This window comes from Petaurus breviceps, unplaced genomic scaffold (assembly GCF_028583685.1).
Source record: "Petaurus breviceps papuanus isolate PSGF00001 unplaced genomic scaffold, PetGlider_PUasm1.0 673, whole genome shotgun sequence".
NCBI classification, from domain to species: domain Eukaryota; kingdom Metazoa; phylum Chordata; class Mammalia; order Diprotodontia; family Petauridae; genus Petaurus; species Petaurus breviceps.
The window spans coordinates 233,435-259,971 of NW_027186448.1; the positions used below are offsets into that span (position 1 = coordinate 233,435).

At 46.9% G+C, this 26,537-nt stretch overlaps 3 protein-coding genes and 1 long non-coding RNA gene across 5 annotated transcripts; 3 read left to right on the top strand and 1 right to left on the bottom strand.

Moving 5' to 3' along the window:
- Positions 1 to 1,675: 1,675 nt before the first annotated feature.
- Positions 1,676 to 14,935, bottom strand: LOC138173959 (uncharacterized). Its single transcript, XR_011171603.1, has 2 exons — positions 14,800 to 14,935; positions 1,676 to 4,105 (listed from the first exon to the last, which is right to left on the bottom strand). It is a non-coding gene; the product is annotated as an uncharacterized lncRNA (long non-coding RNA).
- LOC138173957 (uncharacterized protein SPEM2-like) lies at positions 4,666 to 8,778 on the top strand. Its single transcript, XM_069104009.1, has 3 exons — positions 4,666 to 5,040; positions 5,263 to 5,320; positions 5,523 to 8,778. Exons 1-3 carry the CDS (start codon positions 4,921 to 4,923, stop codon positions 6,836 to 6,838), a joined length of 1,494 nt encoding a protein of 497 aa, XP_068960110.1. The 5' UTR covers positions 4,666 to 4,920; the 3' UTR covers positions 6,839 to 8,778.
- TMEM102 (transmembrane protein 102) lies at positions 13,172 to 16,383 on the top strand. The gene is made up of 3 exons (XM_069104008.1): positions 13,172 to 14,315; positions 14,712 to 14,938; positions 15,047 to 16,383. Exons 2-3 carry the CDS (start codon positions 14,725 to 14,727, stop codon positions 16,351 to 16,353), a joined length of 1,521 nt encoding a protein of 506 aa, XP_068960109.1. The 5' UTR covers positions 13,172 to 14,315; positions 14,712 to 14,724; the 3' UTR covers positions 16,354 to 16,383.
- A 716-nt stretch (positions 16,384 to 17,099) lies between these two features.
- On the top strand, positions 17,100 to 26,393 carry FGF11 (fibroblast growth factor 11). Of its 2 annotated transcripts, XM_069104018.1 has the most exons (6): positions 17,100 to 17,396; positions 18,737 to 18,948; positions 20,898 to 21,008; positions 21,411 to 21,514; positions 23,303 to 23,501; positions 24,188 to 26,393. In XM_069104018.1, exons 2-6 carry the CDS (start codon positions 18,756 to 18,758, stop codon positions 24,298 to 24,300), a joined length of 720 nt encoding a protein of 239 aa, XP_068960119.1. In that variant the 5' UTR covers positions 17,100 to 17,396; positions 18,737 to 18,755; the 3' UTR covers positions 24,301 to 26,393. The 2 variants fall into 2 exon arrangements, with proteins under 2 accessions (XP_068960119.1, XP_068960120.1); XM_069104019.1 differs by having other exon boundaries at positions 17,100 to 18,948; positions 23,387 to 23,501.
- The last annotated feature ends 144 nt before the right edge of the window (positions 26,394 to 26,537 follow it).

The following is a 26,537-nucleotide window of genomic DNA, read 5'->3' on the forward strand; positions in this document are numbered from 1 at the left end:
CAAAATAGAAACTGATCTTGATGTTGAAAGTCTTTTATGGGCGGCTAGGTGGTACGGTGAGTAAAGCACTGGCCCTGGAGTCAGGAGGACCTGAGTTCGATTCTGGCCTCAGACACTTAACACCCACACAAAAAAAACTAGCCGTGTAACCTTGGGCAAGTTACTTAACCCCAATTGCCCTCCAAAAGGCAAAAAAAAAGTCTTTATCCAGTCAACATTTCCAGGATTATTTCACATGACTCCCTTTAAAAAACTCTATATTCCAGATAAACTGCTCTGCCTTCTCCTCCTCAAACTTGTCATTCTATCTTCTACCTCCATAACTTTCTACCCATTGTCCCTAATGCCTGTGTTAACAGGACTATCCAATAATCCCAATTCTTATGAGCCTGTGCAGAGGACATCAGCTTGTCTGGCTGATGCAATTTCACATATGTGGAAACCCTGCTTCTGGGACAGTCGTGATGTTTACACATGGACATAGATGCCTTGGAGAGACTTTGTAGCATGGGTAGACATTCTGTAACTGGTTTATGTTGGCTAACCCCATGGTGAATGATAATCTTTTTAATTGGCTTCAGTTGTGCAGCAAGAACCAGGCCTTAATTGGCCTCAGCCACTCTCTTGGTTAGATCTCTGTCTCCTTCATTGATGGCACTTGGTAAAGACAATGCTGTAAGGGGAGAAGTATACAGTCTTTTCTCCACCTGAGGCCAGCATGTAACCTATAAAACAAGCTTTTGTTCTTTACCTTGGAGATTGTGTTTTTGTTGTAGATAAAATTAATTTGGAGTCTCTAATCTTGTGAGTTTCTAAAGGTTAAGAGAGCAATCTTCCCAGAATCTGAGTTGATTGGTTTTATAGCCAGCCCAGCACATATGCCCCCAAGCAGGAACTGAAACAATGGAAAACCCTTATTGGGCCCTTCTAGCAGAGATTCTGCATCTTGAGATAAACTTGGTAGAACCAATGCTATATAGAAACTGTACTAAAAGTGAGCTCCCTCTCCCTAGAGACTGAAGTGGTATGTCCTTGTACTGCAGGGACTTTTGTTATTGCTATATCTTCAAAGTAAGTATCCATTTGTAAAAGCTATTTGATGTTAATAAATTAAAGGGAACTGGGGTGCTAGCAACTCACCATTAACTAACATAATTATAAGAGGACACAATTGGTGGTATTTTGATTTATGATGGTCTTAGAGAAGTGACATCCCAATCCCTCAGTGGTACTACTAGAACTCTGAGGGGGTCTGGTCTGGCCCTAAGGAGAAGGAGCCAGAGCATACTTACTACACCTTCATCTAAGAGTTTGGTGAAAATGTTAAGCAACACAGAACTGTGGGCGATCTATTAGAAATCTTCTTTCAAGTTGATATCTATCCATTAAAAGAGCTATGATGTGTGAAGAACCCATGTCCAAGAACATGAACATAAAGGGTCCAGACAGAAAAGTGAGACTTGAGATGCAAAATGAGTCATACATTTTCAGACATGGCCATTGTGGGTATTGGTTTTGCTTGACTATGCATGTTTGTTACAAGTTTTTGTTTTGTTTTGTTGTTGGGTTTTTGTTTTTTAAGGAGGAGGAGAATGGGAGGCAGAAGTTGGGATAATAATAGGGTTTCTCTCCCCCAAAAAGAGAAAAGTCAGAAGGAATTCCAAAAAGCCACAACTCTGAAAATTACGTTGAATTTATTGTATATTTGAAAAGGTAAACTATAGGTAATAGAGATCTACTGTTTCACATATAATCCTCTCCTGTTCTATAAGGTATATAGAAATGCTCGCAGTATTGGTAAAGTTCAGAATAAAAATAAAAGTAAATGTACATTTTTAAATAACAATTGGCTATGGAGCTGGAATAACCGATGCGTCAGGGATTTCTGAACCAGAACTGAGTGAGCATACTTAGGGACGACATGCCTTTCAATAGTGTTTTTTCTTTGAGACTGTGAGAAAAGGCAAGGCTACGTTGAACTGTTTCCTAGCCTAGAACCACAGAAGAGAAGGGCAGTTGCTCTGACTCCCACCCAGAAAATGATGGCCATGAATACAAGGCTTCCCCTTTCTCTTTAGTGTTTCTTTTCTGAGGAAATGACCAAGTAGCAATTTCAAGGTGGACATGTCCAACCTTTTGAATTTAAACAGCAGTGGTGGTAGTGACCATCAGAGTGGTACTGGTTAACATAAAACAGTTTATTAACATAAACAAGACCAACAAGACCACTGAGGATGAATAGATGTCAGCTTCAAAGAATGTGACCCAAAGAATTTTGCCCCTCATGGCATAAAGTACAGACTATGAACTGTAGGAAGAGAGGGATCCTGGGAGCCAGGCATGTAGCAAGTAGAGAGCTACTCCTAAGGGAAACTTCATCAGGATTCCACAAAGGTAGAAAAGAACTTCTAGGTCCAGAAGTTGGAAGATAGCCCTTTGCTACATGTATTCTCCATAAATGTGCCTCACTACCATTGTATTCAATTTCATTACATTCTCCACATGGCTACTGTGTAGAGTTGTGGTAGAGTACACCTCAGGTTTTGGGGAGAATGTTTTGTACCAACTGGTCTTACTACCTCTTCTTTTGTAAATACCTTTTCTAAATAAGCTAATTAACTTTGGCTGGCTAAATGGGGCTTTACACCAGTCAGGGCTCATAAGCAGTAGTAATAGAAACCCAAACGTTCTGGGTTACCCCTAGAACCTTGAGAATAGTAAGTGGACCCCAAACTAAATGTAAGTGCACATTAGAGAGATGACTTCAGGGATTCTAAGAGGCAAGTGTGTAAAGAGGAAACTGGGATTGTGCAGTCCAGTTTAGTAGCCATTGTTGTCGAGGGGTTGGGGGAGGGGGAGGAGATCTTTTCAAGAACTGAACTTTGGAAGAAGGATATAGCATGTGTAGAAAGGTTACCCCACATGTGGTGAGGCCACATGTGTGATGAGGGCTTGCCCCCTGCCTATAGCATGGGGGTGTTGCTGTTTGGCTTGAAATGAGGCTCTACCCCCCCCCCCAACCTTTCTCCAAGGGAGATTTTAATTTCTACTAGGAGAGAAAGCAGGAAGTTGAGGCTGGAGGCTACCACTTTATTCTCTTCAGAGAGGAGTTACTGGACTAGAATTATATCTATCTGATCGCTTAAATATTGTTAGTCTACAGTATATGATCAGGTTCAGTTTAACTTCTCATTGCTTTGTGTCATTATTGAGGAAGGGGAACCCAAGCTCTACATCCTTGACCTATTTCTTACCAAATACCAGTTTCACAAAGAACACTTCGTGAATAGCCAGGAAACTAATTTATCCAAATTGTAGCAAAAGATAGGAAAATATATACTAGAGCCAGAGGTGGGAAACCTGCTCCTGGAGGCTACATATAGCCCTCTAGTGTATAGCCCCCCCCCCTTTTTTTTTTAAAGCAATCGGGGTTAAGCAATTTGCTCAAGGTTACAAGGTCAGTTATTTCTGGGTGTGGTGCTAAGTATCTGAGCCCAGATTTGATCCCCAGGTCATCCCGACACTGGAGCTGGTGCTCTTACTCGCTGTGCTACCTGGCCGCCCCACATATAGCCCTTTGACTGAATCGAAACTTCAAGGCAGCACTTGAGGACCTAGAGGGCCACATGTGGCCTCCAGATCATAGGTTCCCTGCCTTAAAACCAGACAATACAGAGTGAAGGAACTCTCCCATTGGGAACAAGGTAACTCAGCTCAACCAAGGGAGAGAGTCCTGGATCTCACCCAAGAGGTAGCTCCCTGATTTCTAATGTAGCAAACTGGGGGACAAGGACATGATGGAGTTCCTCCCATGTCTTCCCAGAGTCTTTTTCTTCAGGAATCTGAAGTAGAGTTGGCATCTTATATCTTCCTTCTTGAAGCTAGAAGCAGAAATGCCCAAAGTGAGTAGGAGCTGAAAGAGTCCCAAAGAAGACTGAAGAAGGTTAGAGCTCTCCTACTCTCATCCTCAAAAAGGGCAGAGTATTCATCACTATCAATGAGGAGAGAGTCCTATACCAATGGACCTTGAGACAGGGTTTACATTCCTCCCCTGGGCCAAAACTATGCAGTTCCTTGCAGAGATCAACTGGAGCAAGTCCAAAACCTGTAAATAAATATATAGTATAAACCCAAACATTGGTGCTTTAAAACAATAAGGATGATTTTTCTGGCATTGCAGGTAACCATCTTTCAGTACCACTGAAAGAAAAATAAAACAAAATAGTACATGCAGTAGACACAGCATTATACAGAGTGTAACCTAGGAGGATACTACAGGGACAATATGCCTCACTACATATAGGACATATAACATATGCCTGTCAAATAGCAAATAGCAATCATTCAAAAGCAATAAGCATTGCTAATTAACAAAGCAAAGCTAACTGCAGCAATAACACCACAATCAGCCTATATATAAAGCACAACTTATCTCTAATCATTAGCATATATGTATAACAGTTAACAAATTGCTATAGCAAGAAAATAGCACAAAGCAATCAAATGAACATAACAAAATAAGAAAAACAAGAATACAGATATGTTAGATGCAAGAGGTAAAGGAGGAAGAAATATTTTAAGTGATTCTAATTTTGGTACCTAGGAAGATGGTAGTGCTATTTCTCTGAGGAAAAGGATAATAATACTGAAGAATACTGATGGGAAGAGGTAGAAAAGATTCATCAAGGCAGCTAAAGGAGATAGTATAAGACAAATGAATAGACAGGTGAAGGGATCAGAGCCCTCAGTAGCTTACTCTTCATTGTGACCCCCACTGCCTATCCCTATTATGACCCAACTCTATCCACTTCAGGAACCACATCTCCCCCCACACAGGAATCCTGGGCCTCCTAGCTCTTGGCATGTGTGAGCTGTGGACAGGGCCCGGGGTGGGGCCAGGTGACCCCGGGACCCCCCACCATGGCTGAGCAGATGCACTCTGGCCATAGACCTGCAAGAAATCTTGATCCTGTAGATTTGATCCTTCTACTCCTAAGCCTCATCATCCTGCTCAACCTTGGGATCAATGTGATGATTCTGGTCAGGGATGGGCCCTGGTCAGATGCTACCTGGCCTTCTAGACAAGGGTGGATACTGCAAGGGTGGGAGAGAACAGCTGGGGGAGCCTGATGATTGGGAGAGAGTAGAGGAACAGGGAGGGGCCACAGGCCTGGGTCTTTATTAAACAATAATAGCCTTAGCACAATATGCTCTCACACCCATTATCTTCTTTGATCCCCCATCCCCACCACTATCCCACAGATCTGGCGCAGTCTCAAGAGGTCCCTACACCAAACATTTGACTACTTTCAAGCTAAAGGTGAGTGTGGAGTCTGGGGAGAGACCCTGATTTCCTTCCTTTTTGTCCTCTGATACTCCCATTCCTGTCACTTGCCTATTTCCATTCTCAAAGGGATTCATGGCCCTCCACATCCCACACAATTACTCCCCACAGGGAACCTGTGTATTTAGCTATCCAGCTCCCCTCTCCAATTTCACTGCCTTTACCCTACTCCCAATAGGTAAGGTTCTCAAGAAGCCCCAGCCTTTCATTAAGAAGCCATCAGGGGTCCCAACTCTGCGCATCCACTGCACCTTGGACCCCATGGTTTTAAATGTGGCCCACCCTGCATCCAACCGACATCGCTGCCACCGTCGGCACTTGGGAAGTGGCCGTGGCAGCTACTGGGGAAGCCGCCATAGCCGCCGACACCATGGTCGCCAATGCCATCTTCATTACCATCACCACCCTCGAGCATCCTTGCCCCCACCCCCTCCTCCCTCACCTGCAACCTCACCCACTTCCTTCTGTCACCAAGAAACCTGGGACACAGACTTAGAAGACAATAAAGAGCCCTGGAGCCAACAGTCCAACTACCCCCAGATTTGGGACAAAACTTCTCATCCTGGAAACATCAGGCATTACAGGGGATACTGGAGCAGTTACTATCCAGGGGGATCAAATCTCTCTCCTCAAGACTTGAAGGCTCCCAAAAGGGTGGAAGCAAAGTCTGAGTTGAGGCTAGAGACTTATTATCAGTCACCTCCAAACAGCTGGCCTCAGAATCTAAAAGAGAACATGGAGCCCGGCCCAATCCCCACCTCCCCGCAATTCACACATAGGTTCCCTCCTAACCCATCTTGGATTCCTGGCACCCACAACACCCTTCCTCCAGGTGGCCAGGTTTTTTACGACAGCTGGGAGCTGAGACAAACGGTTCGAGATGGGAACAAGGGGTCCGATGTTCCCAAGACTCCCCAGTGTGTACCTCGAAGCCCTGAGCCCCAAAGCTATGCTGAGAATGTCATACTTAAACAGTCTGCTCGGCGGACCACGGTGCCTCTCATCTCAGCGCACACCCCCCTGAATCGGACCCATGTCTCAGCAGGACATTTGCCCTTCAGCAGCCGGGATAGGCCAGAGATAAAACGATGGGATGGAGAGCATGGAGAGCCATTGCCCCACCAGACCTCAATGGGTTCATCCCCTCTCTTCAGCAGACTACCCAATCATGAGATACAAAACCACTTCAGCTCTGCCCCAAGTGAGAACCAGATACCTGAGGTCTCCCAGCCCTTGTCCTATGTCTCAGCACATGTGCCAGTCAGAGTTCCAGCCCCTGACCCAGGCCGGGCACCTGCTTTCATCCCCCTACGTAGGAGCCCAGGAGGTCTCACCAGCTACCAAGTGTATGATAGCCAGGAGCTGAAGCGGCAAATTCAGGAAGGACATGGGCGTCGAGGTGAGGCCTTTTCCTGCTCCCCTACCATATCCCGAGTAGGGCCTTCCTCATCCTGGCACTCTCTACACAGAACCAAGGCTGGGAGGCTGAACTGAAAACCTTGAGGATAGCTGATCCATGTAAGGAGAGACACTGTCAGAGATAGAATGGGGAATAAAGAGGCCAACAGGGATTGCATGCTTCCATCTTTGGTAGGAAAGGTCAGAAGACCCTAGCTAGAGAGTCTGGTAGGTGTTGTTCCCAAGACCTGACTCCTCTACCCCACTACCCCTCAGCCCACAGATTTTCATCCTTCTAGCCATGTCAAAGTCAAATGATAGGTAGGCAAGGCAATGTTCCCTGCTAATAAAACTTAATAATTTCTTACCTGATCACCTGAACTGGCCAAGAGTGATACCCTAGGGCCCTATCACCCTTCCCTTCCTCCCTGGATTCTATCCTCCAATATATCTAAGAGGACCCCATCAACTCTTTGCTCCTTCCTTCTGCCGCCACTAGGTATTGTATGTATCTACTAGAATTGTAGGAGACGGTGTTCGTGGGCCTCAGTGTTCTTTCGTAGGGAGACCTGAGGCCTACTTAGACCCTTTAAGATTAAGTTATAACAGAAACCAGGAGAGTTCTCTCCCTCTGCCTCCAAATTGGTTTAGATGCTGACTCTGGCACCCAAACCTGTGTAGGCCACCAAAACATCTAGTATTGGTTTAAGAACTCCAGACACCACAACTTAAAGAATACATATGGGAGGTCAGGTTTCTGGTCTCAGCTCTGCCCCAAGGAACTGTGTGACCTTCAGCAAGCTACTGACCTCTGTTCTCCTCACCTGTAAAATGAAGGATTTGAACTAAATAGGGCTTCAAGTCCCTTCCACCTTTGACATTCTATGTTCTGTGGTTCTATAATTGCTTATTTGAATGAATGAGTCATCCCAGAAGCCCTGGTAGGAGCTGCTGCTTTTGGAACTGGCTGCTAAGGAACAAGAGGCCTAAAAGCCTAAAACTAAGGGAGGCCTGATGTGGGCTCCCTTTATTCATCTCTCACCCTCATTGTGACCCTTCCCATTGTGACCCGGTGCCTCTCTGTCTCCTGCCACAGGAACCTCAGCTCCCAGAGTATGCGGGCAGGGGTGGGAGCTAGGGCACCCCAGGAGGCTCTGGGACCCCCAACATGGGCAAGCAAGTCCTGCAAGTGGGCCCAAGTATACTCAAGACCCAACCCCAAGAAGTGCCAAGACCTGGGAGACTCTATCCTGTTACTTCTGGGGAGTGTGATCCTGCTGAATGTTGGAATGAATGCGGTGATACTGGTCAGGGAGAGCACAATCCCTGTAGATAAAGCAGCGGCTGGGGGAGGGGTGAGAGGGGTTAGGGAGGCCGAGGAAGACAGGGAAAATGGGCAATGAGGGAGGCAGGATATTTGGGGTCCCTTGAGTGGAGTAAGGTTAGAGTTGGGGATAAAAAAATAGGAACTGGATGGCATATAGCTATTTGAGCTTGGAGGTTCAGTCACCTGGATTTACCCTTGTTCACTCTGTCCTCTATCCTGTTTCCTCCCTAAACCCCCAGCTCTGGCGTCATTTGAAAGCCTCCCTCCGAATACTGTTCCATCACTTTGGGGAAAAATGTGAGTGTGGGGCCTAGGGAGGCACCCTGAATCTATTCCCCTTGTCCTCTATCCTTCTCCTCCTCCCCTTTCCTATAATGACCCAAAATCCCCTTAAAAACTAAGCCTTCTCTTTCCCCACCCCCAATTTCTTCCTTCTCCCCTCTCTCAGACCAGCAACAATGCCACCCAACCTGCATCTGCTGTACCATGGACCCCAAGAACCTAATCCCCCGGGGCTCTCCCCACACCCATCAGCATCAAACCTGCCTGATGGGCTCTTCTCACAGCCTGGAATGGGCCCCAGACACAGATGATGAGAAAGCCTCACAGTGCCGATGGCTGCTGCCCCAGTGTGGCCACTCTGGAGACCCAATGATTTCCCATGGACCATGGAGGCAGGGAAAAGGATTGGTGCCCAGGGCAGTTAAGTTTTCCCATTCTCAGTCTGCTGGAGTTAGTACCACTCCACTCCTGCGACCTGAGACCCTTTTCTACCCTGGCCAAAAGCCTCAAAGCTCAAGGAACAATGAGGATATAGAGTCCCAATCTGCCAGAGATATTCAGAAGCCATGCCAGGTTTTTCTCTCTCCTTTCCCTGTTCCTCATCCCCGAGCTGGCCATGTGGTATATGATGCCAGGAAGATGAAAGGCCCAAACTGCCAGGTGGGAGAATTTGTGGAAGCTTTGTCCCTTCCCACAGGGGGAGGCTCCCTTCAAGAGCTCAGTAAAAAGGGCCAAAATCTCATCTCCCAGGACCTGGACAGGCCCTCCAATCTGCCCACTTTCCCTGTTGACCACCCTGTGGAGCACAGAGAGAACAGGGAGCAGAGAGCCAGCTTTCCTGAAGGAAGGAACAAGCGCACACTCTCCTGCAACTCCAAGTCCCATAATGATAAAGGTTATTCTGAGAGGAGGGTTCTGCTTCTCCCAAATCCTGCCTGTTTACAGCCCTCTGACTACCCCACTTCACCCTGCCATATTTCTACCCCTTCCCAGTCATTCTGTCCTTCTGAAACCCCCCTACTTAACTGGACTCCATTGCACCAACAGCAGCCTTCAAAGATTCTTGTACAACCTCTAGAAGTTTCAAAGGGTGAGATGGCTTGTGATAAACAGAAATTACCAGAGGTCTCCACTCTCACTCAGACCCATTACTCCCAAGGATGGAATCAAAATTGGGTGTACAAGTCACTGGAAATGCCCATGCAGAATCGGCCATCCCTCCATCAGATGCCTCTGAGCAAGGGATCTGGTTTGGCAACGGGTCATGTGGTCTTTGATGCCAGGCAGCTCAGGCTAAACAAGGAACATGCCAGAGGCTGTGTCCCCAGGGCTTTCTACGGCCCTAAAACCCCTCTGACTGTTCCAGGGAAAGGCAGGGGAAAGCCTGGGAATACCAGTCCATGACAAAGACTTGGGGAAAAGCATGGTAATAAAGGGACAGGTATAAAAAGGAAATAAGATTTGCATGGTGGTATTCAGGTCCAGGGAAGTCCCAAACCTGGTCACAGAGAAGAGTACAGACCAGATCTTTGAGGTAACTGCCCTTTATTACCTCCATCTTATTTAGGTCCTCTTAGGCAGGCAAAAGGCTTCTAGAATTTCTAGCACCCTATGGGAGGGGGAGGTGGCACAGAGATGGAAAACACAGGATAGTAGTATTTGGAGCTGGAAGGAACAGATCAATCTGGCCCAACTTCCTGATTTTAAAGTAAGGAAACTAAGGCTCAGTGACTGCCCAATTAGTAGGTTCACATAAATTAGTAGCAGAGCCAGGATTTGAAGGCTGTTCTACTTAAATCCAAATCAGTTGAGTCGGACTACACAGCCACTGAGGTCCCTTTCAGCTCTCAAATTCTGTGATTGTGTGAAATATGGTGCTCTTTTAACTACATGGATTATCTTCCAATAAGGAGTCCCCGTGAATCTTGAGGTCTGGGGATTGCTCTACCGTAAAAATACAGCCCATAGACCACCACGAATCTGGATACTATCAGTCTCTAGTTCTACCCCCTCACTTGCAAAGAGGCTCCAGGGTTCCCTCTTCCCTTTCCCAATTCTGGGCTCTGTCTACTTTGTCTGAGGAGGCTGCTATCCACATTTCCCTTAGCAGCTCCAGCTTAGCTATAAGGCTGAGAGGGAAGAAAGGCACCCCAGCAATGATACTGGGCCTACAGAGCCCTGTGAACATTCCCCTCATTAGAAGTCAGCTAGATGGTTCAGTGGATAGAGCTGGGAATCTGTAAGACCCAGGTTCAAATCTGACCTTAGATATTTATTAGCTGTGTGGCCATGGGCAAGTCACTTGACCTCTTTCTCAGTTTCCTCAATTTGTAAAATGGGGATAATAACCTACTTCACAGGATTGTTGGGAGGATCAAATGAGTTATTATTTGTAAAGCACTTAGCACAGTTCCTGACACAGAGCAGATGTTTAATAAGTGACTGTTCCCTTCCCCCTTCTCTCTTCCTCCAGGACAGCAGAGTGTTTACCTGGATACTTAGACACACAACATAAGCCCTTTTAACCTTGACCGAACTGCCTATTTAATCCGCAGCAGCAGCAGCCTCTCCTCATGAGGCATAGTATAAAAATTCCCGGATTCTGGAATCAGAAGGTCCTGAGTTAAAATCCAATCTCTCTGTTCAACTTTGGGCAAATCACTTTCCCTACTTGTAAAAGGAAAGGCAGATTATGGTCTCTTCTATCTTTTCCTATTATAAATTCTATGATCCATATTATAGAACCAAATCTGGCCTTAGGCAGAGGGGTTTGCTCTAAACTGATAGTGTCTGGTTCAGAATCTGGAGTCCCTTGAGTCTGAAATGATAGGCAAATCAAGTCTTGCTCCTTGTCAATCATTTATCAAGTGCCAGGCACTCTGCTAAGTGCTAGGAATACAAAGAAAAGCCAAACAGTCCTTGCCATCAAGAATACACATGCTGCCGTACAGAGTAAATTGATGGTGGGGGCACCCCTACCCTCGCCAAAAAGGGAGGTGGTTTTTGAGCTATCTTGAGGACAATGGTGATTTTCCTTTTGGGAGGGGTTCCCTTCCTCCTGCCCTCGTTTTCTCCCATTTGCCGAGTTCTGCCATCATTCTCCCATTTTCTCCAGTCAGGAGCCTACTACTTATAAGTCTTGTCTCTTAAATCTGTGATGCTAATTTGAACTGTTCATTTAGACTTCTGGTCATTAGTGGTGAACATCGATTTCTGCTTCAATAATACAGAGCCTGGTTCCCCCTCTCCCCCTCCTCCCAATGTCCTAGTCTTCAAACCCTGAACTCTGGCTGACTTTCCTCTGGGCATATTATGGTCCTGACCTTTCTCATCTGGTCTAATGCAGCCTCTAACCCAAGCCCTAGTTACTACAAACACTTGCCTTTTTGTCAAAGCATTTAGAGCTTAAAGAGAAGGGACCTGTTTTCTGGGATTTCTAGTGTAGCAATTTTTTTTCTTATCAATACAAAAAGGCAACTTTCTGTAACTTGGAAAATTGCTTGAGGCACTCAGAAGTTAAGAGTGTGTCCATGACCATAGAGTTTGAGGACTTGAACCTGACTCCAGGTTTGGCCCTCTAGATCCACTAAGTTCAGCTGTCTCTATGAATATAGAGATTCATTCAGATCCTTCATTTTACAGGCAGGGAAACTGAGGCTAAGAGTAGTTAAGAAATTTGCACAGGTTCACTTAGTCTTCCTTGATCTGACCATGATTATAATGGGGAAACCAGGGACTCAGTTACGTCAGTAATATCTTTAAAATTGTAGAAAATGGGAGAGGTGCAGAAATAGAAAAGGGGACATGTCCTGATGGAGAGGTATGACCTAGGTAGTTCTATACAACCAGATGGATTCGATACTGGTTCAAGGATCAGACTCAGGCACTAATAGTTTCTATGTCACTTTAGCAGCAAGTCTCCAGTGGAGTACGCCAGGGAACCATGCTTGATCATGTTCTGTTTTACATTTTTATCAGTGCCTTTGATAGATGGCATGGTTACCAAATTTGTAGATGACATAGATCTAAGAAGTTACATAGTGAATGACAGACAAGGCTCTTGATAGGCTTGAGCCTTGGGTTCAGTCTAAGACTTTATCAAGTCTTACATTTTAGGGGCAGGTAGGTGGCCCAGTGAATAGAGTACCCACCCTGGAGTCAGGAGGACCTGAGTTCAAATTTGACTTCAGACACTTGACACTTAACTAGCTGTGTGACCTTGGGCAAGTCACTTAACCCCAATTGCCTTGCCTTCCCCCCACAAAAAAAAAAATCTAAAGTTTTACATTTTAATTCAACCAACTTTATATGCACAAACCGTTTGTCAGGAAAAAATTGATAGGTATGAGATTTAGTGGATTGTAAGATCACTCATTGCAGGATGTGGGGACTCTAGTAGATTGTAAAATATGAGTGTGATAAGTTAGCCAAAAAAAAAATCCTATGTTCTTGGGATTCATTAAGACATGGCTTCCAGGAATAAAGAAGGGCTAGTCCCTCTGTATTCTGCCCTGGTCATGCACTCAAATAGCCTATTGTGTTCAGTTCTGGTTGATGTAGTTTAGGAAGGACGTTGAAGAACTAGAAGGAATTAGAGGTACAGTGGATAGAGCACAAGATTTGTAGTCAAGACAAACATGATATGAAATATGGCTGCAAACATTCATTAGCTATGTGACCCTGGCCAAATCTTCCTCAGTTTTCTTACCTGCAAAATGAGGACACAAATAGCTACCACCTAAATTGTTAAAATACCTAACCTCCCAGGGTTGTTGTGAGGATAAAATGTAAAGTGCTTTGCAAACCTTAAAGCACTATATAAATGATATTATTATAACGGTCCAGAGAAGGGCAACCAAGATGGCGAAAAATACTCTGAACTCATGATCAGCTAAACTAAGCTAAACTAAAATTGGGGATTTTTTAACTTAGCAAGGACTTGATTGATGGCTGTCTTCAAGTATTTGAAGGTTATCATGTCAAACAGATTAGACTTGCTTTGTTTGACCCTGAAGGGCAGAATCGAGATCAATGGATGGAAATTTCAAAGGTACTTTTTAGACTTGATGTCAGAAAAAACTTCCTAATTAAGTCATTTCAGATTCTGTGACCCTTTTTGGACTGGGTTTTTTTTTTCTGGTAGAGATACTGGATACTGCCATTTCCTTCTCCAGCTCATATTACAGATGAGGAAACTGAGGCAAATAAGGTTAAGGGACTTGCCCACGGTCACACAAGGGTCTGTGGCTGAATTTGAACTGGAGTCTGCCTGACTTTGAGACTGGCAGTCTGTCCACTTCACCACTTGGCTGCCCCTCCTAATTAATTAGAATTGTCTAAAAGTTAAGTGGACTATCTGGACTACTTCCTCATAAGCAGAATCTTTAAGATTACCACTTGTCCAGTAATTTTATAGTGAGGATTCCTTTGAAACTTAAGAGTTGGACTTGATGGTTGCTGAGGTCCTCGGAAACTATAAAATTCAGTTAATCTGTCTAGGACGCTCCACCCATACCCTGACTAGACAGTAGGGTGCAGCAGAGGACCAGCTGGCCTGAAAAGACAACTCCCAAACAGGGCTTGGGTACACAAAAACTAAGCTCTATTTTCTAGCATGCACCCCTAGCTTCCATACCAAGTGAATTCTAAACATAATATTTATTGGAAAGAGCTGGAAGAATGGGAGGGAGGGACTGTGAGAGAGACTTCAATTTCCGGGACAATTCAGAAACCTCAGGAACCTGGAGCTAAGGAAAAAGAACCAAAGAATGGGGTGGGGCCAGAACTTTCCGAGTTAGTCTAGGTAGAGAGGGGTGTAGCCTCAGGTAAAAGGGGAGTGCCCTGGTGGAGAGAAGGAAGTTACTCGTAGGATTTTCTCCATAGCTTTCTCCCGCTTTCTTTTCTCTCCCAGGGGTCTCCTGAGATCTTTTGCCATCATCCCCCGACCCCACCCCCAAATAGCAGGTAAGGGAAAGGAACTCTAGATATAGATAAAGAGATGTTTCTGGTACTCAGAACTAATAGGATTGGACAGGCTGAACTTGGGGTGGGGAGAAACAGCTCCTTTTTTTTTTTTAAATCACCTGTCAGGTCTAACTGGCATCTAGAATATTAGGAAGTTCGCAAATTGGGGGAGGGGGGAAATCTGGGGACACACCTTGAGGGAATGGGTGGAAATTGGGGAATATTTGTGCATTTTCCATTTAAATAAACAAGAATGCCGTAGCAGCTCAGGGCGTAGGCGCCTCTAGAATAATACAGGGTAAGGCTGGGGTGCAGAAGAACGGAGTGGGTGGACCCGGCCCAAGTTACCAGAATGAATTGAACCCCGTTTTCCCTTTCTCCTCGCCGTTTCCTTAGCTTCAGGCCCCATATGGCTTCCGCAGTTTGGGGTGGCACACCCTGGTGGGGTCCGCCACCCCCAGCCCCTGCCCGTCCCCTCACGGACCTCGACTTCTGCTCTGGAGCGCAGCTGCAGGAGCTGACTCAACTGATCCAAGAGCTCGGGGTTCAGGAGAGCTGGCACTGTGGGCCAAAGCCCGGGGCCGACCTCCTCCAGGCTAAGGACTTTGTCTTCTCTCTGCTCAGTAAGTGTGTCACCGTAGGCCCCTCCTGTCCTCTCTCCAGTTCCCCCAAGCGAGTTCTCAACTCTGCCCCATACAGAGCCTCGACTGACCCCCTCCCCTTATCCTCAGGTCTCATCCACCGACGGGACCCCCGGGTTCCTGAGCAAACCGAGCTTCTGCTCCTCCGCGGTGGAGTCCGCGAGGGTTCTCTCGATCTGGGGCCTGGACCTCTGGGTCCCTACGTCCGGGGGCCCCACTACGACGCCGGCTTCACGCTCCTGGTACCCTTGCTCTGGCTAGACTGCGATGGGGTAAGGCCGGACCTCGAGCTGGAATCTGGCAGCGCGTGGCTCCGCCTCCAAGCGCGAGTGGGCGGGGCCTCGGCACTAGAGGCTTGGTGCGACTGCCTCGGGCCCTCCTCCCCCGCAGGCCTGAGGGGGAAGGGGCCAGTAAAAGAGGCGTGTCCATTGGAGAAGCCTCCGTGTGACGTCACAGTGCCCGAGACTGCGGCGAATTCCGGGCAGGTGCTAGAAGACTCCGACCCCAAGTGGCCAGCGCAGGCGGAAGAGCAGCGCGAAGACTTGGGTTCGCAAGAGAGCGGCTTATTGAAGGAACCGCACAATGACGTCACAGAGCAACTCCCTGGACAGCCAGTCCCAGAGCCTGAGGGGCGGAGCCCTCAGGAAAACTGGCCCTTTTTGTGCCCCACCCAAGTGGCTTCCTGGTTTTTTTCCTCACTATCTGCTGTAGCTGTCTCCTTGACCCCGGCCCCAGGTACCGTTCGCTTGGTCCGTGCCGCCCGCCATGCCGGAGTCACTACCATCCTTTTGTCCACCCCAGGCCCTCCCCCCCGGCTCCTGCTCTTTGACTTAGTGCCAGGGGTCTCCGTGGCTGGCTGGCCCGAGAGATCCCGGACCCACGCCTGGATGGGTCCCGTGGCCGCTGGGCCTACCTCCTGCTACCTCGTGCCGGGCTACACAGCCAAAAAGGAGGATGGGCTCTGCTGGCGGATTTGCTTTGCCCGCCAGGAGCTGGCGCTCAAGGCCCGCATCCCCCAACCTCTGCTCCAGGCGCACGCCGCCGCCCAGGCCTTACTGCGCCCCCTGGTGGCCGGGGCCGGCTGTGCGGCTCCCTACCTTCTGCGGACCTTGCTGTACTGGGCCTGCGAGCGACTCCCTTCGCTCTATTTGGGGAGGCCGGAGAACACCGGGGCTTGTTGCCTCGGGCTGCTGGACGAGTTAAGCCGCGGGCTCGAGGCTGGGGCACTGCCTGACTACTTCCTGGAAGGGCGGGAGCTGGCGGCCGGGGAGGGGGCCATGGAGCTGGCCGGGGCTCTAGCCCGACTCCGAGCGGACCCTGTGGGGGCTCTCAGAACTGCGGTGGAGGAGGCCAAGACTGCTCGGAAGGGGGGCGGGGTGGTGGGTGGGGGTCATTAAAATATTTGCAACTAGATGGAGACAGAAGAATTTTGTTGCCTTCATTCCCGCCTCTCCCCAACCAGTGACATAACTCATTCTGGGAGACCTAGCCCTCGAACTTTCTGAGGCTACTGGCTGTCTTGGACCTGACCCAGAAAAAAAAAAAAGGTCAATCCTGCCCTCATCACCGCCACCTCGTCCCAAAATGCACACATCTCCCACCAAGTCCCAGGGACTCATCCCTTGTCTATTGTTGCCCTCTCACGACCCCCTTGGAAATTCTTCTACGTATGACCCTAGGTAGAAGCCAAGTAAAGCGGTGAAGGGGAGATACTGACACAGCATGAAAGGATGATAAAATGGGGCCTGGCCAGTTTGGTCAGATTGGAAAAATCAGAGAAAACAACTATCACTTTCTGGCAGTGGATGCCCTCCCCATTTCTGCTGCACACACACACAACCTGAAAAGCTACACTTGTCTTCAGCCACAGTGCAATTTCTTCTCCAGCACTTAGCTAGCCCTTCCCCCTTTCCTCGTGCATTTTCTAGACATTTATCCCCCAGTGTCAAGCTCTGCACCTTGTTCCCCCTTCTAGGAGTCATGACTCGCCTCCCACAACCAGATTGTTTGTTCGCTCCCTACATCCCCAGCCACTTGCATTTCCAAGTCCTCTAACCGATCCAGGAGTCTCTCTCCACCGTCCTTTTTTTTTTTTTTTTTTTTTTTATGCTGTCTCCGCCCCCTGCCCCGCCCTCGGATAGGGTTCTTGGGCTGAGGTGGGGGAAGCAGGACGCGAGTTTGCGGTTGCTGCTACCGCTGCTGTTACTGCTTCTGCTGCCTGGGCTTGCTTTCCAGTCAGTCCTGCTGCTGAGGCCTGGAGCGCCGCCATCGGGGGACTGGGGACGCCCTGTGAACCCACCCCTATTTCCCTGGGGGGGAGGGATAGAGCCGAGGTGGACCGCGCGGGGAACCCTCTGCTGACAGGGGGACAGTGAGGGAGGAGAATATGAGAGCCTGAGCCATCCATCCATCACTGCCGGCAGCAGGATCAACAGGACAGGTTTGGGGGGTCTCAGGAAAGAAAGTGGGGTGCAAGCAATCGCTTAGGAACGTGGACGGGGACCCTAGGGAGCACAGAACCGCGTGGGGGGAAGTACAGGAGGCAGATTAATTTGGGGGAGTACCAGGGAGAAAGTGGGGTGCAACACTTTAGAATAGCTAGCTGGAGGTCAAATAGCTGAAAGACTGCATCAAGACTGACTCCCCAATAATATTTTATGGGATACCCAAAGTGAAGTTAAAGACTCACTATTTTGGGGTGACAGGATGTAAGAATGGACCTTCCATACCCACTGCACCTTGATAACCCCTAAATTGCTGGAGCTGGAAGGGCATATTTGGAAGCACCAGAGAAGTAGAGATAAGGATAAGTTTAGAGGATACCTGGTCACCAGAAACCAGGGCCTTGAGGGATTTGAGGAGGTACAGAGTGTTGACTTGCTGAAAAGGAGGCATATGCCAAGTTTATGGTTTATTTGGAAAGAAGCTCAGGACCCTAGCAAATGGAACCTCCCAGAAGTTCTGGGCTATAGGTTTTGAGAGTGATGGGAAAAGGTAAGAGATATATTCCAATCTGGGAACTAAAGGGTGGCAAAGAAGACCCCAATTTCCTTTAATTTCACAGCTGCTGCACCGAGTGTTGCTGCGATGGGTGATTTGGAGATGTAGCTCTATTTCCTTCTCCTTCTAGATTTCTTCAGCTGACAGGGAGGAATTGTGAGATTCATTTCTGTCATCTCCCATAGTGAGTTAGGGTCTACAAAGTCCGGTCAGTAGAGATTATATGGAGAGGTGCAGAAAAACCGGAGCCTTGGAGTTACATCAATTTAGGGCCAGGACAGTGAAGGAAAGGAGAGAAAATTTGGGGCTAAGAGGAAGGGGAACCCAGAGAATTGGTGGCAAGTACTGGGGATTCACAAATCAACCTTGAACCAAGTAAGAGTTCAAGGATTCCTATCAAGTTTGGGGGTGACAGGGGGAGGGGACAGTTGAAGGGACCCTTTTGAAGTACTTAGAGGGGAGGGCTCTTTGGGGTACTAATTAACAGCAAAGAATTCAGGAACTCAGAGGGAAGTATCTGGGATAAATTTGGGGGTACCCGTTCTATTTGAGAGAAGAGATTGGAGGGTGCCTTCCTGGAGAAAGGGAAGGCTTTAGCTTTCATCCTTGAACTATCTGCCAGTTTGGAGTGTTTTTTGGGGGGGAGCATTCTGGGAGCCAGATTGAGATTGAGGGTTGTGTCCTATTGAGGTGCCTCCAATACATTTTGGGTTGTATACCTCCATTGTGAGAGTGGGGGAGTTAGGGGACATCGTAAGGAGATTGGACTGTTCCCTAAAGGGAGGGAAGGTGGTTGGAGATGGCGGCGCTGGCCAGCAGCCTGATCAGGCAGAAGAGAGAGGTACGAGACCCTGGGACAAGCCGACCTGTGTCAGCCCAAAGGCGAGTGTGCCCGAGGGGTACTAAGTCCTTGTGTCAGAAACAGATACTGATTCTGCTCTCCAAGGTCCGTCTGTGTGGGGGGCGACGGGCGCGGCCGGACAGGGCCCCGGGTGAGTGATAATAGTTGGGGTTTGGGGCTCTCTTGAGTAGATTGAGGTGGGAGCTAGACTGAAGGAGAAATCTCGGAGATGGAAAACCGAATACCCGGGTCCCCAAGGAGAGTAGCGGGTCGAGGAGAGCCAGAGAGAAAACACTTTAGAGGGATGAGTTGAGGGTTGGATAAAGATAGACGAAAACTCCTTAAGGAGAGTTGGGCAATGGGAAGACTAGAAGTTCTGATACTCTCCCTTTCTGCTGCTTCTCAGTTTCCTTTCACTGTTGCCACATAACCCTGAGCCCTTTCTCTTCTAAAGCTAGGGAAAACGGGAGGGGTTTTGATGGAGTTTAACTAACCCCCGCCCCTCCCAGGAACCCAAGCATACTGTTTCCCCACCCACCCCCTCCCAGCATAGCCAGGCTACGTGCGTTTCTTCCTGTCCTTTTGCTGCTCTGCTTCAAGCCCCGAACTCTGACTACCGAGGACTCAGAACGCCTGGGTCACACAACCTAATTTCTTCGATTCTGCGACGCCTTTTTCTCTTTCCCCCCAGTTTAGCTGGTCACCCCATCCCCACACTCTAGCTTGGGTCTTTCTCGTTTAACCTCACCTGGCTCTGACCTAACTCTCCCTAGGGTGTCCTTGCAGATCAGCCCCTCCCCCACCCCTGCCAACCTGCTTCCTCCCTGGCACCCTACTCAGTTCTCCCTGCCCGATCCCAGAACTCTACTGTGTCTTCTCTCTTTCCCCTCCACACCCAGGGGACAGAACAAGGAATGTCCTCTGGATTCTCCTACCCGATTCTTTTCACACCCCCAAGTTCTGCTTCCTCCAAGAACACAAAGCCCTGGCACCCGCTGGACTGCCCCTCCCCACAGGAACCCAGGCTTTCAGAAGAGATTCTGGGGGACTAGGGGAATGAGGGGGGGGGGGGGGGGAAGGGGAAGGGGACGAGGACAGGAAAGACTGATTGGGACTGTACCACCCGCAGAAGGGCAAGGAATACTACACGAAATTCCCCTTGGGGAATTATACTGTGTAAGGGGTGAGGAAGAGACGACCATGTCTCAAAAAGGGGCGCTGTCCCTTTCCTCCCTTCCCCACTTTCCAAAATTGATTAGGAAGTGAGTCTCAATAACACCCACCCCAAGTTCTCGTTGAACAATTCCTCTCCCCACCCACTCTGCCTTTTTAGTGGTACAGTCCAGAGCCCACCCTTTGGAAATGTCCCTTTGCCCTTCTGTTCCACACCCCTCCAGCCCTTACACTCATACACAACACTTAACACTCAGTCCTTCACTTACACTCATCCTTTGTATGCGCCACTACAATCTTCCCTCCCCACCTTGGAAGTCCGGGGTCCCTAACGCTCGTTAATAAGGACTGGAGAAGGGGAAGAAGCTGGACCCCCCTGACAACTGGTTCCTCAGGAAGACCGGCTTGTGGCAGTCCGATTAGTGGTACAGATGACCAGGCAGACGGCAGAGGCCCAAGCCAGGCTGGGCAGCATCAGGTGCTGAGTCAGCAAGCTTGATTCCAACAGTCAGCTCCCTTCCCCACCCCCCATAGCTTGAATAGCCCCCTTCCCCCAACGACCAAACTGAGATTACCCACCATAAAAATTATAGTTTCTGTATGTCTTTTCCCCTTATTATAACTCCTTCCCTTCCCCCTCCATCTCAGCTACTAAGCAGGAACTTAACTATTTAAATAAATTTCAATAAATTAAACTGAGAGCTAATGGTGGGGACAGGGACAGGGTGCAGACTTCCCCAGGAGACAGAGAGGCCAGAACTAGAGGGTTACACGAAGTGAATCAGTGAAAAAGCAATTGACCTTAGTTTTCCCTAACTACTTTCCTCACTTCCCTCACCCCTCTCCCCCCATTTCTAGGATCAAACTTGGAAAGAAAAATCTTCAGCAAAGATTAATGTCAAGTTCTTCCTGTCTCTCTCTCCTTAGAGCCCCAGCTCAAAGGCATCATCACAAAGCTTTTCTGCCGTCAGGGTTTCTATCTCCAGGCCAATCCAGATGGGAGCATCAATGGGACACAAGAGGATACCAGCTCCTTCAGTGAGGGGAGAAGGGAATTTTTGGGGTGTGGGGTGTTAGAGAGGAGACAAGAAGTGGGTCTGATATGTAGGGCTTCTCTTCTCTTACTGTACCCTTATGCTTGAGGCAACTGGGCCCCTGAAGGAATAGCTTATCTATTTCCTATCCACCCTGTTACTTTCTAATCCTATTTCAATCTCTGTTTCTGTCTGTCATTGACATCCTGGAGTGGGGATGGGCCAGAGTCAGAGTGGTTGTCCCTGAATGGAGCTGATGGTAGGGTGAACTGATGGTAGACTCTGGGTTTTGCTGGGGAGTTTTTCTTTTGAGGGGATTGGCACAAGGCATCTGAATTCTATATACTTAAGGATTAAGGTCAGGGGTTGGATGCCTTGGATCTCTAACTCTCACTCTACCCTCCAGCTCAGTTTAACCTGATCCCTGTGGGCCTCCGTGTGGTCACTATCCAGAGTACCAAGCTGGGGCACTATGTAGCCATGAATGCTGAGGGGCTACTCTACAGCTCGGTGAGATGCCTCCCCTCACTTTCCTTTGTCCTGATGAACCACCTAACTGGGACCCTTCCTCCACTTTCCTGGCCACTTTCCCTGATAATCCTACACATGACCCTCTTCTCATTCCTTCAGATCCTATTACACATTCTCTACAACAGAGTCATCAGTCTCAAAATCATCTCCCTCTCTGAATTCGCTAAATTTTTTCGAAGATTTTCCTTCGAATATCCTACCAGGACCCATTTCAAGCTCTCTCCTCAGTAACCTTTCAGTACCATCATCACATCCCCTCACTACACTAGGGGCTCTTGTGGGAGATTCCTTCCAAATCCCTTTATAGCCTCTGCAAGGGAGACCCTCACAACTACATGCCTAGAGCCCTTTATGGCTTCTCTCTTCTAAGTACCCCTCTATGTCCCCAGATTTAGTAATGACTAGGAGAGCCCAGTAGTGCATGTGGAGAGAGAGGCCTGAGTTCTTCCATTACTCTACCAGGAATGCATTCTTTGACCAAATCACTTTCACTCTCCAAGACTCAGTATCCTCATCAGCAAAAAGAGAAGGTTGAGCTAGAATATCATAGAATCCTAAAACTAGACCCAGAGAGGACCTTACAGGCCATCTGTTCCAATCCCTTCCTTTTACAGGTGAAGAGACTGGGGACTAGGGAAGTTAGTTGACTTGCCTAAGGATATCTGAGTCTGTTCACTTCCTATTCACCCCTCCAGTTTAGAACCCAAATCTACTGGAGTAGGAGTTGTCAAACTTTTTGCTCCAATTTATACTCTTAAAAATTACTGAATAATCCAAAAAGTTTTTGTTTATGTGGGTTACTTCAATCAATATTTAACATAATAGAAATTAAAACATAAGTTTTTTTAAATATGTATTAGTTAATTTAAAATAATAATATTTAAACTCAGTACATGTTAACCATCTTAGGCCATCTAGGTGGTTCTGTGGATAGAGCACTGGGCTCATCTTCCTAAATTAAAATCTGGCCTCAGACACTTACTAACTGTGTGACCCTGGAAAAGTCATTTCACCCTATTTGCTTCAGTTTTCTCATATGCAAAATGAGCTGGAGAAGGAAATGACAAACCGCTCCAATATCTTTGCCAAAAAAAAACCCCAAATGGGGTCACAAAGAGTCAGACATGACCAAACAACAACAAAAACATGTTAACCAACAAACATTTTTATGAAAAATAAAAGTGGCATTATTTTGCATATTTTTGCAAATTTCTTTAATGTCTGGGCTTAACAGAAGACAGCTAGGTTCTCATATATACTTCTGTATTTGATCTGCTGTGATATGTTTTTTGGTTAAAGTGTATTAAAATATATGCTCTCACACAGATGTGTAGTTGAAAAATAGAGGAATATTTTAATAGGCAAATAATTTCTTAGTGGTATTATTAAAATAGTTTGAAACTTGAGGTCCCCTCCCCCATTGGGGTACTCCCAAGTCTCTACAGACCACACTTTGAGAACTGCCATACCAGAGGAAAAGGAAGGCAATGGTTAGAGCAAAGGGGATGGGAGAGAGGTTGGAGAATTAGATGCAGGAATACACAGAAATCCAGCCCCAACCCACAGGCATCTGGGTTTCCAGAACTCATCTTTATTTCCTCCCCTCTACCACTCAGATTTTGTTCCCACACTGTAGATTTTATGTATCATTTCCTAAGGGGGAGGGGGGTGAGGCTCAAGACTAAAAAACACCAACCTTTTGGTCATTAATATCAATTTCCCTTTCTTCCTCCCTTTGTTTTGTCTTTCTGTGACCTCATCCTCAAGCCACACTTTACAGCAGAATGTCGCTTTAAGGAGTGTGTCTTTGAGAATTATTATGTCCTTTACGCCTCTGCCCTCTACCGCCAGCGTCGTTCAGGCCGAGCTTGGTATTTGGGTTTGGACAAGGAGGGCCATGTCATGAAGGGAAATAGAGTCAAGAAGACCAAAGCAGCTGCCCATTTTGTGCCTAAACTCCTGGAAGGTGTGAACATCCTCAGGGATGGGAGGGCCTGTCATGTCAAGTACATTACCATCACCACAGAAAGGATTCTACCTTCACATCCTATGAGGGCTATGTATCAAATATCTCAAACTAGGTCATAAGAAAGGGAAGTCTTGCAATGACAGGGAAGAATGAGGAGTGGGGAGATTTCTGCCCTTAATCACTGTGTATGTTAACACTTCTACTTTTGTTTTTTCCAATGAAGACATTTTATATTGTTACAGAAAAGTTGTATAGTGATAATTGAAGAAAGAGAGAGAGGGGAAGAGAGAGACAGAGTCCCAGACCCTGTTGGAGCAGGGGATTTTAGTCTTGAAATACTGAATGTTTGTAAAATGTGGTGTGTGAGATGGAGGAGTGGGGAGTTGAACGAGATTATCTCAGAATTCTATAACATGCTCTGTCCAGGGCCCACCTGCAGGGGGGAGGGAAAGTAGTATTTCAGGTCAACAAAAGCAACACAGAAAGAAGTCAACCAAGAATTAACACAGTCACAACTCTTTCATAAAACATAAAATCATAAGTTTTAAAACTAGAAAGGTCCTTAAAGATCACATTTCAGCCAAGAAAGGCTGTGGTCATATCTTTATCTTCATATTTCTCCACTGATTATTTCCGTGTTTCTTGATCCCTGTTTCTCTTTCTCTGTTCCATCCTCCTCACAGTGGCCATGTACCGGGAGCCTTCCCTGCACAACGTACCTGAGACATCTACAAATGACAACAAGCCTCCTCCAGCCTCTTTGCCTCCTAAAACAGCCATACAGATCCTAGACTGAACCAGTCATTCTGGTCTCTCATCTTGTTCCATTCCTTCCTTGACACTCCCCCACCACAAGCCATAAATTCCTGATTTAGAATATTTATTTTTGACCTTCCTTGGGCAATTTAAGGAGAACTACAGAAGTGATGGCCATTACAGGCTATCCAACAACTATTGGAAAGATGAAAGGTGACTCTTAGGCTATTGCTGCAGAACCTAAATCCTAGTAAAATCTGCTCTTTGGCAATTTTCTAAATCAAAGGACCCTTACAGGGGATCTGGAAACATTGCTATATACCATTAAGGGACCTGGCTAATCACCGTATTTTTTTTTTTCCTTTTTTGCACAAGCTCTCAGAAAATTTCCAGAGAGATAAAGCTGTTCAAAATAAGGATAGACAAAGCCTGGTTTCCAGGGTCTTTGCCGTTCTTCACAGAGCCACAGTCAACTCGAGCACAGACCCTTTTCTCTTGCTTATCTCCTCAATCTTCTGACTTTGTTCTGGATGTATTCTGAAATCTGGATCCTACCCAGTCAGTTTGGTATCAAAATCTTCTGTATTATAAGTAGAGTCACACTGCTAACTTCTGCTCTGGGTCATTGAAGAATAATGTTGTTGATCAAGAAACCCACACCCAGAGCACAGCACAGACATTGTGTTGGTCTACACTAAGCCCAGCTATAGACTACCATCGTCTTAACCTCTGGCCTGGAGGGACCCTGTTCTAGAGTCTATTTTAATGGCCTATGATTCTAGCCTGTAGTTAATGTCATCCCTTCTCCCTGGATGGAGCTAGAGTCTGAATAGCCACATGCTTGCTCTAGGAGACATTCTAAACAATGGATCACACTTCTTCCAGATCTAGAGAGAATTGTATTATATACGGACCAAAACCCACCTCCTTTTTTGTCTGTAGAAAGTTTTCTAAAAATCTTATTCTTCCATATAGAAAAAACCAAATCCATCTTCTTTTTAAATGTACTTTCTAGAGCTTAGGATTCAATCTCTCCCTAAACATGGATATTTGCAGGGCAATATAGGTTGGGGAGTCTAGGGGTTGGGGAAGGAAAGAAAAGTCATGTTTAATGAAATTTAAGGGTGAAGGCACTGAGATGCTGTGGGTGGACGAGGGAGAAAAACATCTGGGGTTGGGGTGAGGAGGTGGGAGCTATGGGAACAATTTCTGAATTATATAGAAATATAAATACTTAGCTACCTCACCAAGGATTCCTTAGGGATCCTCCATAAATATCATGGAATCCTCAATGTCTGGGATGGAAAGAAGATAATGAGACACTGGTAAAAACTGTCTATAGAGCAGCAAATAGAGAACTCTCTGAATCAGCAAGAACATTCTTATACTGGTCAGGTAATGACAGGGAAATTCAGGGAACTTTGGTTCTACATCTCACTATCCCCAGATTTTTAACCCAAATAGAATAATCCTGGGTTTCCTAAGAATTTTTCTAGGGGATCAAAATCTCTGGAAGGCTTTAATCTAGAAAGACTTCAAATATGCTCCAGAGACAGGCTTTATGTCTGTTGTCTAGAGAGTTTTCTAGCTGAGTGGAAAGGCTCTTCACCAGGCTATAAGTTTCAGAGGTTATTTGCTAAATTGCAGGGAGGTTTGTAATCCATGTTTGTGGAAATACAGATGAGATCACAAATTCTTAAAGTACTGAAAAGAGAATGTAAATCACAATTCAATTAGATTGAAAGAAAAAAAGGATGCTTGGCAGACAGAATAAATAGGACTAAAATGAGAGTAGAACCAATCAGTAGTGGGTTAAGGAGGAGTATGGGGGGGGTATACTGTGACTCCCTTGGAACACTAGGGAGGAACTAAGGTGATGGGAGAAAAAGATTCAGAAATCACTAGGAGGAACTAGAGAGAACTGGAACCCAGTGGGAAAGAATTTAGAAGAACTGAGGTCAGGATAAGGAATTATCTCTCAGAACTTATTTCATCTTCCTCAGATTGTTGCATGATTAGTAGAACCCAATCCCACCCCACTCCCTACCATCAATGCTGCCTGTGGATCCTCCCTGTCCAGGGAACAAGGGTCTTTCTCCTGCTCTGTTCCTCGATTAAAGGCAATTTGTACAATCTCTGTGTCTGTTCTGGGACCGGGAAGGTTGAGCGCCTGGAGTGGGAGAGGGTACCTGAGCAAGAGGGAAAATAACTTTTAAGTTTTTACAAACAGTGGGCAGAAGATAGGAATGGAGAGGGGAAACACTTGGGTTTTAGGGC